The 12,249-nt window shown below is 42.4% G+C and overlaps 1 protein-coding gene across 1 annotated transcript; it reads right to left on the reverse strand.

Annotated features, from left to right (window-relative positions):
• Positions 1 to 444: 444 nt before the first annotated feature.
• LOC139242214 (probable G-protein coupled receptor 139) lies at positions 445 to 10,218 on the reverse strand. Its single transcript, XM_070870274.1, has 3 exons — positions 10,119 to 10,218; positions 1,042 to 1,951; positions 445 to 532 (listed from the first exon to the last, which is right to left on the reverse strand). Exons 1-3 carry the CDS (start codon positions 10,216 to 10,218, stop codon positions 445 to 447), a joined length of 1,098 nt encoding a protein of 365 aa, XP_070726375.1.
• Positions 10,219 to 12,249: the final 2,031 nt, after the last annotated feature.

The raw sequence follows: 12,249 nt of genomic DNA on the forward strand, positions 1-12,249 counted from the left end.
TCACACACACTTCAGCTGGGTCTGGATCACTGGACCCTGAGACTGGTCCCTCACACACTGAGCCTCACATTCACACAAACTTCAGCTAGGTCTGGATCACTGGACCCTGATACCGGATATGCAGCGAATGAGTTCGGACAATGGCGGGGTTTTCCTGCAGAAAGTGAGCCTCAGTATGTTTTTGGTGAAGGAGAGCTCGATGAAAGCACCGCTATTTTATTGGTCACAAGCTTAGAATCACATTGCTGTCACGGTGCCCAATCTGACCTGAGGTCACAGATATCTGACAGCAGTCAATGGCCACCTGGGTCGTTTTCCTGAGAAGTGTCTGCAGCTGTCCACACACCGTGCTACTGGTTCTCATTGCCAGTGGTATTGTAACTCTTCAAACAGCATTGTACAGAGACAGTGGTAAAGGGGACTCGCTGCTGGAAACACCACCGTTCACAGACACCAGGACAATGGACTCAGGTCCACAATCAACATCACTTCAGTTCCAATAAATTCCACAGAGCCGCAGGTGATGGAGAAGCTGTTTGTGAACTTGAGAATGGAAAATTTCAAAGCCAATACATGCTGATTGATATAATGATCTGTTTATTATTCTCCAGGCATTTCCACACTCAAAAACCAATACAGTTATCATTCACTTCCTGATATTCTTCAGCTATTAAATCGAAAGGTGTATTCTCCTTTTAAACTCCCCTGGGGTAACCCACGTGTTCTGATGTTCATCCGGCAATAAACATTCCATGGTCACAACATCCTAAACCTCAATGCTGGGACTTGTATCTCTTTGTGTCCAGGAGCATGATTTCATCCAATTAAACTGCTACCGCTGTTATAACCCACTGTCTACATAATGGTCTTCTACCTTGTTCACAGACACTTACATAGCAAACCGCAGGCCTTGTCAGATATTGCCCATGTCATGTCTTAAGAAGCCTGGACCTGAGTTGTAGCCTGCTGAGGTTCAGGTAAAATATAACTCAGGATACGATATGTGATGTAATGCAGATCTAATGTTGGGAATTGCTCTGAACTTTTCTTTCCTGAACTAAATTAAATATTATTCTCAGAGGATACTTCAACCCATTTTTCAGCTCATCTCTGAATTTAGTCTGGGTTACTGCATAAATACACGTGTTTGTACAGCAGCTCAAAAGCAGCAGCATGTAGCTGGTAAAGTCTGCAATATACATCGGGTCATTGAAATCTGCAGAATAATAGTGGTTTGTAATTCGGTATAATAAGAAATATATCACATACGCCATCCAGAGCAGTATGAAGTTACCGGATATAGCGAAGAGTAAGATGATGGATTTCCTTCGGTTCTCCATCTCCGGATCATTGTGATTCTCATCTTTCTTGCTGCCCTTCAGCCTCCTGCGGACTCTGCTGGCCGCCAAAATGTTTCCTACAGTCAGAGCATTGAGCAGCAGTATGAGGAATATTGGGAGCAGTGGGGTTAAACAGCGGTTAATCCAGCCAAATGTTACCCAAGCAGTTACAGTGTAATACTCGGGTTTTACATTACAGCCCCAGGGTACATGGTCGATTGTATAGAAGGGTTCATATATAAAGAACCAGGGGATGTTTTTTATACAGAACAGCAGGCACACGGTTCCTATAACCAGGGATGCAGTTTTCTCGGTGCAATATTTAGTCCTCAGCTTCTGCCAACAAATGGTAACAAAACGATCGAAAGTGAAAGCGATTGTTAACCAGACAGAAATATCGGTGACTGCACGCATCAGCGCTCGGAGGAAAGAACACACAGGTGTGATGTGCAGGAAGGTAGTCGGGAAATAATAATCATTAATCCGAACCAGTATCACATCAGTGATAATGACCAGTAAATCCGCCGCTGCCATGGTCACCAGGTAGCGAGTGATACATCTGGAGAGACCGCACTTTCCCCGGGACAGGATCACAATCGTCACCACATTAGCTGTAAAAGGGAAACACACAGGAACAGGGAATCAGCCGTCAGGTTACAGCAAGGGAGCCAGTTACACAGGATTTGGTGTGAAATGTACTTTACTGCAGGATCTGGGGACTGGAACTGAACTCTTTACCGCTGCTAGAATTGTCCAGCAGAACAGGATTTTAACATACAATTGCAATGTTAAATATCTATGAGTGTGGGGTAACTACCCGAAAATAAACGATGCACAAAGAGTATGGAATATACAAATAGACTCTGGAGATTTCCTCGGAGCTGTTCCCCTTCTGCCACTGCAACTTCGTAGAAAGTGGTGTAGAAATCCACCGGAGATCCGAGTAAACTACTGGCCATTTAATTGTAGGAATAAATGGACTGTGTGAGAAGGAGTTATGGATAATTGTGAAAAGTAGCAGTTCAGTGACAGAGGAAGAAATGAACAGAAAACTATTTGAAAATAAGTCATGAATGGTCAATTCTAAATTGGGAGATGGTTGAGGAGCGGTGAGAATGACGCCTGACCGAAATGCAGTGAATACTAAAGGGGTACAACCGAGCGTGAGACAAAGTGCGGGATTTGGGACCGTGGACAGGAAAGGGGAGCGGATACAAGGTGTGGGTACGGAATGGCTCAGAGTTCTCATGTTGTATTCGCAGACTGGAGGCTATGAGTAAAGACCTTTGGACAAACTACTGTCAAACACCACGATAATAGGGGAGTTGGTATGTTTGAACTCAACCAAGTTGCAACAGTTACGTTTATAATCCATCAGATAAACATTTAATCTGAACAACTGACTTCTTGCCTGGAAGTCTCAGGTCTTTACATTGGTGTCTTGTGCAGTGCAACCCCCATCTGGACAAACTCTAACAATAACCACAAGGGGGAGAAGTTCAGATGTGATCATGAAAAAACAACTTTATCTTGCACCTTCTTCTGTGATCCTAGGAAAAATATACAGTCCAAAGTTCACAATGGCACGAGGGGCATAATCTTCTCCTCGCTTTTGACGCCTCTAATAATGCAGCAAACTTCAGAGGGAGTTGTGGGTGGCGATCTCTAGACCGAAGCAAAGATACAGTACAAGTGACAATAGAGGCTGCAGTCCAGCCCAGGAGATACCTGCCGAGATTCAGCTTCAGAAAGGCTCCGTGGTAAGGTCTTAGCTCTGAATTGGCAGAATCCATCTTTAATATTAATCCGGCACATAGCAATATGGAGAATCTGTCTCTGGTGAGAAAGACTGCCGGAAAGTACATCCCAGGGGATGTGGGACATTATATGTACCTGAGCTTCCAGCACAATTTATCAACAATGTAAGATATGCTCAGAAGTGTTTGATTCGGATTCCTTTGGTGTGCAGGATAGTGTGACATATAGCAATTGTTCCAACTTGATATACGTAAAGAGCTCCATGTGTTCATTTGTAAAGAAATAGAGACAGACAGAGAGCGAGAGAGAGACTACATATACAAAAGAAACGTCGGTACTGAAAAGATATCCTGAACAAGATAAGGCGGCTGGTGTAGAAATAATTAACTGAATTCCCGTTCAACTGTGTTTAGACAATACAGTCTTAGCTGGGAATTAAATCACATGGGTATAGGAGATTAATATAGTTAAGTATGAGTGTGTGGAATGTGGGGTGGGGGCGGCGTGTGGTTACCATGGATACAGAAGTATCATGAAAATCTACACAGAAAAATGGACAAAGTAACTCTGAATCAAACACAAGAAATGGGCCGTCCTGTGCTGTTTACAAGACGGAGGTGAGCCTCCTTCTTGAACCGCTGCAGTCCGTGTGGTGACGGTGCTCCACAGAGTTGTTAGCTGGTGAGCTGCATAAAATAATGGCGAAGATATGAGTAGATAATATTTCCGACTGGACTTTGCAAACGGACAAATCTGTCAGTAATTTATGTATCTGAACTAAAGAGCCTTATAAAAGTTGCTAAAATCACGTCCCATATTCAGTATTTGTCAAATCACTTAATTAATTCAATAATTGTAACATTATTACAACAACAACAATAATTTCTACTTATATAGCGCCTTTATAAAACTTCCCGAGGCGCTTCACAGGAGTGTTACAAGACATAACAAATAAATTTGGCACTGAGCCACATAAGAATAAATTACGACCGATGACCAAAAGTTTGGTCAGAGGGAGGTTATAAGCACTGTCTTCAAGGAAGAAAGGGAGGTATAGAGGCGGTGAGCATTTGGGGAGGCTGTTCCAGAGCTCAGGGCTCGGACAGCTGTAGGCACGGCCACAATGTTTGAGCAGTTATAATCAGGGATGCACAAGAGGGTAGAATTTGAGGAGCGCAGACATCTTGGGTGGTTGTGATGCTAAAGCCAATTACAGAGATAGCGAGGGATGAGGCCATGGAGGGATTTGTAGACAGAAGGAGAATTTTGGAATCGAGGTATTGTTGAACCGGGATCAATGTCGCTCAGCGAGCACAGGTGGGATTTCGTGCGAGATTGGACATGCACTGGCGAGTTTTGAATGAGCTCACGTTTACATAGGGTAGAATGTAGGAGGTGAGCCAGGAGTGTGTTGAAGCTGTACAAACTAGAGGTAATTAAGGCATGGGTGGAGGTTTCATCAGCAGAGGAACTGAGGAAGGGGCGGAGACGGGCAATGTTATGGAGGTGGAAACAGGTGGATTTAGTTATGCTGCAGGTATATGGCCAGAAGATCATTTCCCGTTCTAATAGGATAGCTAGATTGCGAACTGTCTGGTTCAGTCACAGACAGAACACGGGAGAGGGATCGAGTCGTTGGTTAGTGAACACAGTTTGTGGCGGGACCCGCAGAAAATGTCATTGGTATTCGCAATATTTAATTGGACAACATTTCTGCTCAACAAGTACTGAAATGTCGGACAAGCAGTCTGCCAATTTAGAGACCTTGGATGCCTCGAGAGAAGTGGTGGTGAGGTAGAGCTAGGTATCAGCAGCCTACATGTGGAAACTGAAGCTGTGTTTTCGGTTGATGTCGGCAAGGGGCTTCATATAGTGGAGAACAGGAGGTGGCCAATGATAAATTCCTGGGGAACACGATATGCAACGATTTATCATGAGAATAGAAGCGAATGCAAGTGATTTTCTGGCTGTTATTAGGGATATATGGATAGAACCAGGCAGGTGCACTCCCACCCAGTTGGAGAGGCATTGGTGGGAAATGGAGTACTCAACCATATCAAAGGCTGGGACTGGTCGAGAATGATGAGGAGGGAAAGTCTATCTTTGTAAATGTCACAAAGGATGCCATTTGTGAGTTTGATAAGAGCAGTTTCGGTAGTGTGGCATGGTGGATACCAGACTGAAGGAATGCAAACATGGAGTTCCGGGAGGCGACAACATGTTCAAGGACTTTGGGGTGGAAATTAAGGTTGGAGAGGGGGCGATAGCTTGCAAGGCCAGTGTGGTGAAGGGTTGTTTTTTGAGGAGAGGGGTGATAACGATAGATTTGAAGGAGAGGAGAGGACCTGAGCTGGGAGCACCATTAACAATGTCAGCTAACAGGGGAGCCAGAAAAGGAAGTTGGGTGGTGAGCAGCTTGGTGGGAATAGGGTCAAGATCAAGTGAGCTGTAAGTGGGTCTCATGGATAAGATGAGCATGGAGAGGTCAAGAGGGGCAGATCAGGGAGAGACTAGAGAGAGATGCGATTCATGGCTAGCGCAGGGTGGAAACTTAGGGGATGTTTGACCCGTTGGGCTAGAGGAAGGAAGAGAAGTGGCAGAGGCAGCTGATTGGGTGGTCTCAATCTTTGAGACAAATAATTCCATGAGCTACTCACACTTGTTATTGGAGGTGAGTGTGGTGGAGACTGGGGAGAGGAGTTTAACAAGAAGGTTAACAGTCGAGAATAGTAGCCGCGGGTTATATTTCCATTCTAGAATGATGTTGGAATAGTGAGCAGTTTTAGCAGACACGAGTAGGGCCCGATAATACTTTATGTGGTCTAGCCAAATCTGGCTTAGAATGGTTAAATCAGTTGTCCGACACATCCGTACAAGTCTGCGGCCCTTGTACTTGAGTGAGCGAGACTGAGGGCCGTACCAGGGGAAAGGCCATGGTGTGAGAGATTCATTGTTTTAATAGGAAATAGGGCAACAAAGGTGATGGTGAGGGGATATTTGGGGAGATTGGTGGCTGTAGAAATGTCATTGTCAATTAATTCATTATCTCCTCGGTTAAAACAGAGTCACAGTTTAAATATTGGTGATACCTGATTCACAAATATTCTAGTAACAAAACGATTTGACAATTATTCTTGTTTCTAATTGCAGCTGCTATATAATGACAGGACAAAAAGGGAAACAATGTCCTTCTCTCACTGAATCCAACCACAACTGTTGCCAGCTACAATTAAAATATAATTACTGCTGTGTCTTAATGTTTCTATTTTCCAAACTCTCCATCCCTTCAGTCTCCGGTTCCACTGCCTGTGCAATGACCCAAATATAATCATTACATTGAAAATGAAATTTGCGGCCACGGACCATAACTGTGCTTGGTACACGAATTCAGCTCTGAATAAATACATCACCACTGTGGTTTCTATGAATTGCTTGAAACCACAACTGTATTTCCCAGAATTGGCGTGAAATAATACACTTGTATTTCACACTCTAGCAAAGTTAATATGGCCTTTCACTGTTTGTCAGAAGATGTTTTCTACAACTTCGTAACATACCTTGCAATGTAACTAAATGTATATATATACTACAGCAAGATCCACAAATACAACATCTGGTTGGTAAAGTTGGCTAAGGTTTGCGTTATTCGGAGAAACTGTCATGGGAATGCCATACGAATGTCAGACTAGATTTTCGACAGGGTATCAAACCCAAAAACATCTGATTCAGATGGGAGCCCCGGCTGTTACATTTAAAGGCGAGGTAGATAAGTTAACCAGAGCATGCAAAGAGGAGAACATTAGCGAGGGGTTCCTTACGCTGCTAACGATTAACTGAAACAATTTCACACTCTAACGACATCCCACTGTGTGAATACTGGGCTCATTCTCACTTCGAACCGCATTGCTCCGAGACATTCCATGTAAAACAATGTTAGATTTTGAGTTGGAGATTCAAAAACATTGTAATATCAATAAACATCTCGCAAAGTTTGGAGGGAATGGAGGACAGATATCCTCGGAATTTCCGATAGTGACCCAAACCTGACAAATAATCACCTCAGGACCGACAGAACAATGACCAGGCCCTCCAGGTAATACAGCGAGACACGGATTTATGCAATCGGTAACTGTTAAAATGAGCGCTGGAACCTCTATAGGCTGCAATAATATCATCGGACATTTTTTCGTGTAGAACATACAGATACACTGAAATTGGACCTGCGATTACCGGAAATCTCATTGCAGAAATGATGACTCTGGTGCTTGACGTATAGGAACGCAGGATTAGATCATTCTGCCCCACAAACCTTTTCCACCATTCCAGTAGACCTTGGGTGATCGGCACCCTCACTCCAATTACCGTCTTAGTTCCATATCCCTTGATACCCTGACCTTAACAAATCTATCGATCAGAGTCTGTAAAATTACAACTGACAATTGAAATAATTTTGGGAGAAGGAGTGTTAGATTTCTCATCGACTTTGTGTGAGAAAGTGTTTCGTGATTTCACTCCGAGCTCCAATTTTAAGATAATGCCTTCTGGTTTAGATTAAACCGCCATCGGAAACAGTTTCTGTGCCTGCACTATCGAACACCTTTATCTATTTAAATAGCTCGGTTATATCACGTTTCACCCTTCTAAACACAATGGAATACAAGGCAAGGTTATGTAAACTTTCCTCATATTTGAATAATTTAAACCGTGTTATCAGTCTGGTTAACTTGTGCTGAAACCCCTCGAAGGCCAATCCATCTATCCTGCGATATGTTGCCCAAAACTGAACGTATATATTCCAAATGGTATATGACCAAATCTCTGTACAGCGAGAACAGCACTTCCTCAGTTGTAAATATCTTCCCCCTTGTGATAAAAGCCAAAATTCGCTTCACATTTATCCCTATTCTGTGGTTCCTTCCGTGCAACCAACTATCGATCCAAGTCGTAAGATTACAGCTAATTACGTGGGTTCCCATTTTTACGAATAATAACTGAAAAATATTATCAAATCAGGGACTTAACTGACAATGTAATACAATTTGAGACGATGGGAAGAGACATTCCAATGCACCGAGTACTGATCATATTTATTGTTAAAATTACCGCAGCTGACACAAGATTGAATGGAAATAAGAATTTGGCGCTTTTGCTTCACAAACTAAGCCCGTTACCGGGAACACCAATTACCACGCCGAGAACTGGAACACGGCAAATGGTAATACAATAAATCAAACTGTACTGATCTCTGAGAAATGATGGGGACTCTTGGTGCGGCACATTTTACAATGGACCATGTGAGCTGATATAGTCAGAGATACTCTTAGTAATACAGGGGCGAAACTTGCAGTAGGAGCATTAGGCTGCGTTGATCCTGAGATTTGTGAGAGTCAGCGGGATAGTGAGACAACTCACTTCAATCTGTTCTCATTGAGTAACCTCTCCAAACAGACTCTGCAGAGTGTTAAAAACAACAGCCGTAATTTTGGACTTTAATGCTGACCATATTTCTTCACAAGAAACATGCAAGGCAATTTATTAGTACAGGAGACATAATGTGAGATTTCAGTTTCCCAACTGAAGTGGGAAAGTTAGTCTGTGGTACAATGGGTGATACCCTGGGCTCTGCCACATAACCTGTATATGTTAGTTAGAGGAATGTAATACAGACACAGATTACAGGGCGATATGACAGATGTGTTTAAAATTCTTGACAGGATGGAAGAAGATAGATAGAAGCAGACCGATTCCAGTAGAAGTGTGTTGCAGAACGAAGCGCTGTAGAAACTAAGTGAAATAGAAGACAATGGAACAGAGAGTAGAGAGAGCAGGAGAAGCTTTTTCATAAAGGGATTGGGGAGGAGGTGGAGTTCAGTCACATGGATAGAGGTTGAGGCAGAAACTGTCAGAATTCAAAGTAGATTGGGTCCGTGGCTGGAGGAAGAGGCGATAAAGGGATATGGAGACCGGGTGGGTAAATGTGACTAGAAATTCCTCTATCTCTCAGTATCTGAAGCGAAATTAAAGTGAATGTGTGTGGATCACCGAGCGGACAGACTTACTGAGGGTACAGTCGATGTTCTATCACCCTGCAAGCGTTTGGTCTGAACAATAAATGTGTGCGATTAGTATAATGGGACCATGACCCGGCATGGAGACGGTGCTTTGGTTAAAATGCAGGTATTGAATCTAAAACGGGTTTTTAAATATGGACAAACCCAGGACAGCTGCATAGAGCGCCGCTGCCTTGTTTCAATCGCTCTCTCACAGCACGGATTCCCGGTCTGACCTGTACCGCTGCAGGAATGGATGTGACAGAAACCAGCTGCCTCCCACCGGCTGAAGGTAGAACAATCTCCGCCGGCAGGGTGAAGGCGAGTCTAAGAACAGGCTGGTCACCGGTCAGTGGAGAAGATGAGGGAGAGAGTCTGTGTTCCTGCATGGAGCACAATCGCACTCTCGGCATGGATTGTGATCACCAGGAATAATATCTGGCACTTTGCTGGAACCAGACCGAGAACAGCGGGTAGATTCTGATTAACGGGACTGAACAAATCCCGGTCCTGACTGTCCGAATTCCCAGGTATATGTCCATGATCGGCTGTCAGTGTCTGTCTCCACAGCGGGAGTCAATGGAACATTTTACAACACGCTGAATGTTCAGTAAAATATAATCTGTCAGATATTACCGAGTGTTACGGGAAAGGAGAGCAGGCACGGAAACATGAGATTAAAATAATCCATTGAATCACTCATTGCACGATTCTCAGATAAAACCGAACCAGTTTGAAAGACATTACATGGGGAAATAATCTGAAGATATTATGGGGGGTTAAAGAAAATTAGAAAGGCACCAAATGATCAGTCACTTAAAAAGGTCGAGCGGGAAATAGAGTCACTGACTCTCAGCCTTTTAATTGAATTGAGAAGAATAGTTTAAAAATATAATTACTGACATAAGAGCAGGAATAAAGTTAATCCCAACTTTATTCACGACGTTAGTAACGGAATATAATCACTTACCGGGGATTCCCACGGCTGCTATAATCGGATAGTAAATCATTACCACCTGTAGAACTGGTGGTAACCAGGAAAATGGATAGGCAACAAACGGAACTCTCATTCTGTCCGAGAAGTGATGATGACTCTTGGCACTGAACACAGGGCTCCAACTGACTGTGAGATGAGAGCTGAAGAGAAAAACGTAATTATAATTGCGGGAGATTTCCCGTGGGACCATGAAAGATCAGGAGTATTGATATTACTTCCAGTCATTTGGCAGCGCGTCAACACCCTGCACAGTAATGTTTGTGCTGCACTAATTATATCCAAACTAATAATACAAGTGTTTGACGTGAAACCACCCAAAGATTGGAGTGATATTTTGCTCACATTTCTAACTAACAATGTACAGAAAGCCGGGCTCTGCTGCACCACATTTAACAGAAGCAGCTCCAGTTTTGCTCCTGGTATGTGAGACGGTTAAATCCTGTCGATGCACCAACTGAATTCCCCGAATTCTGAAACATGTTTCAATGTTTACACCACTCCAGGCGTTCGTCACTCATCCGTCTCACTGTGGGAGTTCTGGTTGGCAATTGAATCAGAAATATATGTCTTTAGCACGGAAGAGGTCGGGCATTGCACCAGCACCTTGCAGAAAAATGAATGTAAATGATAGTGTAAAAAGTTGCTGAATTAATAGTGCAGAAAATGCAGTCTCATACTACAGCTCACTCACTTATTTTACCTGCATATCGTAAAATTGTCAAAATAATGCTTGTTGATGAAGCGCAACAAGAAATTGCAAAAATTCCGCTGTCTGACCATACAATTCGGAGAAGGATAAATGATATGTCATCTAACATTGAAGAAAATGTATTCCAGAAACTTACAAACTCGAATTTTGCTTTGCAAATCGACGAGTCTGTCGACATTATTGGTAAAGCACAATTATTATCATTTGTTCACTTCATTAATGAAAACGAGATATTGCACCAATTTCTGTGCTGGAGAGAACTTCCAGAATATGCTAGAGGTCAAGACATGTTTGATTCTGTGAATTCATATTTAGAAGACTTCAAAATTTCATGGGACCCATGTGTTGGAATCTGCACGGACGGTGCTCCATCTATGGTGGGATGTGTCAAATGATGCATTACCCTCGCAAAAAAAATAATCCAAATATCTTATTCACCCATTGCTTTTTGCATAGACAAGCACTTGTTGCAAAGACATTACCACTAGAATTAAAATCTTGTTAGATCAAGTTGTTAATATTGTAAATTATATAAAATCAAGTGCTTCAAAAACTCGCTTGTTTGAACAGCTCTGCAAAGCTATGGATGCAGAACACGAATGTTTACTTTTGCAAACAGACGTAAGATGACTTTCAAAGGGAAATGTCTTATGTCGTGTATTTGAACTTAAAAGAAGAATTCTCAGTATTTTTGAAAGAGAAGGAAACGATAACTTTTGCAAATATCTTAAGAGTAAAATGTGGTGTGCTAAATTAGCATATTTGGCAGGTATATTTAATTGTTTTAACAGTGTTAATACCAGTATGCAAGGGCCAAATGTAAACATTCTCACCTCTACAGACAAGCTATTAGCTGTTCAGGAAACATTTCTATCTGGAAAAAGAGAGCAACAGAAAACAATCTTGAAATGTTCCCTTTGATACCAAATCACAGTATTAAAAAGGTTGCTTCTATAGTGATAGAGCATTTGGCATCACTGGAAGAGAACATCAACACATATTTTCCATCTTTGGATGTAGAGAAGTGTGATTGGGTAAGAAATCCATTTTCTCCAATTAGTATGTCAGATTTTGATCTTAAATTGCAAGAAGAAGAATTGACTTCTATTTCTACAGACCGGGGTCTTAAAATGAAACATTCAGGTATGTCTCTTGATGCGTTCTGGATTTCTATTGAAGAAGAATATCCTGTAATATCAAAAAAAGCCTTGATAATACTGATGCAGTTTTCAACATCATATCTCTGTGAATTCGGGTTCTCAACTCTTACGAACATCAAATGTAAAAAAATGGGAAAAAGCTGGCGGAATTGAACACGAAATGAGAGTCGCCTTATCGGTTATACGCCCAAATACTGGTGACATAACTAAAAAACGTCAGGTTCAAGTATCACGT

Source organism: Pristiophorus japonicus, unplaced genomic scaffold (assembly GCF_044704955.1).
Source record: "Pristiophorus japonicus isolate sPriJap1 unplaced genomic scaffold, sPriJap1.hap1 HAP1_SCAFFOLD_125, whole genome shotgun sequence".
Classification (NCBI taxonomy): domain Eukaryota; kingdom Metazoa; phylum Chordata; class Chondrichthyes; family Pristiophoridae; genus Pristiophorus; species Pristiophorus japonicus.

Bases quoted from the DNA above. Each gene is read 5' to 3' on its own strand.
- LOC139242214 (XM_070870274.1), bottom strand. From the start codon at position 10,218: ATGAGAGTTCCGTTTGTTGCCTATCCATTTTCCTGGTTACCACCAGTT. The intron at 1,952-10,118 runs GTAAGTGATTAT...TCCCTTTTACAG, and splicing joins AGCAGCCGTGGGAATCCCCG to CTAATGTGGTGACGATTGTG. The intron at 533-1,041 runs TCAGAGCAATTC...GTTCACAAACAG, and splicing joins TTAGTTCAGGAAAGAAAAGT to CTTCTCCATCACCTGCGGCT.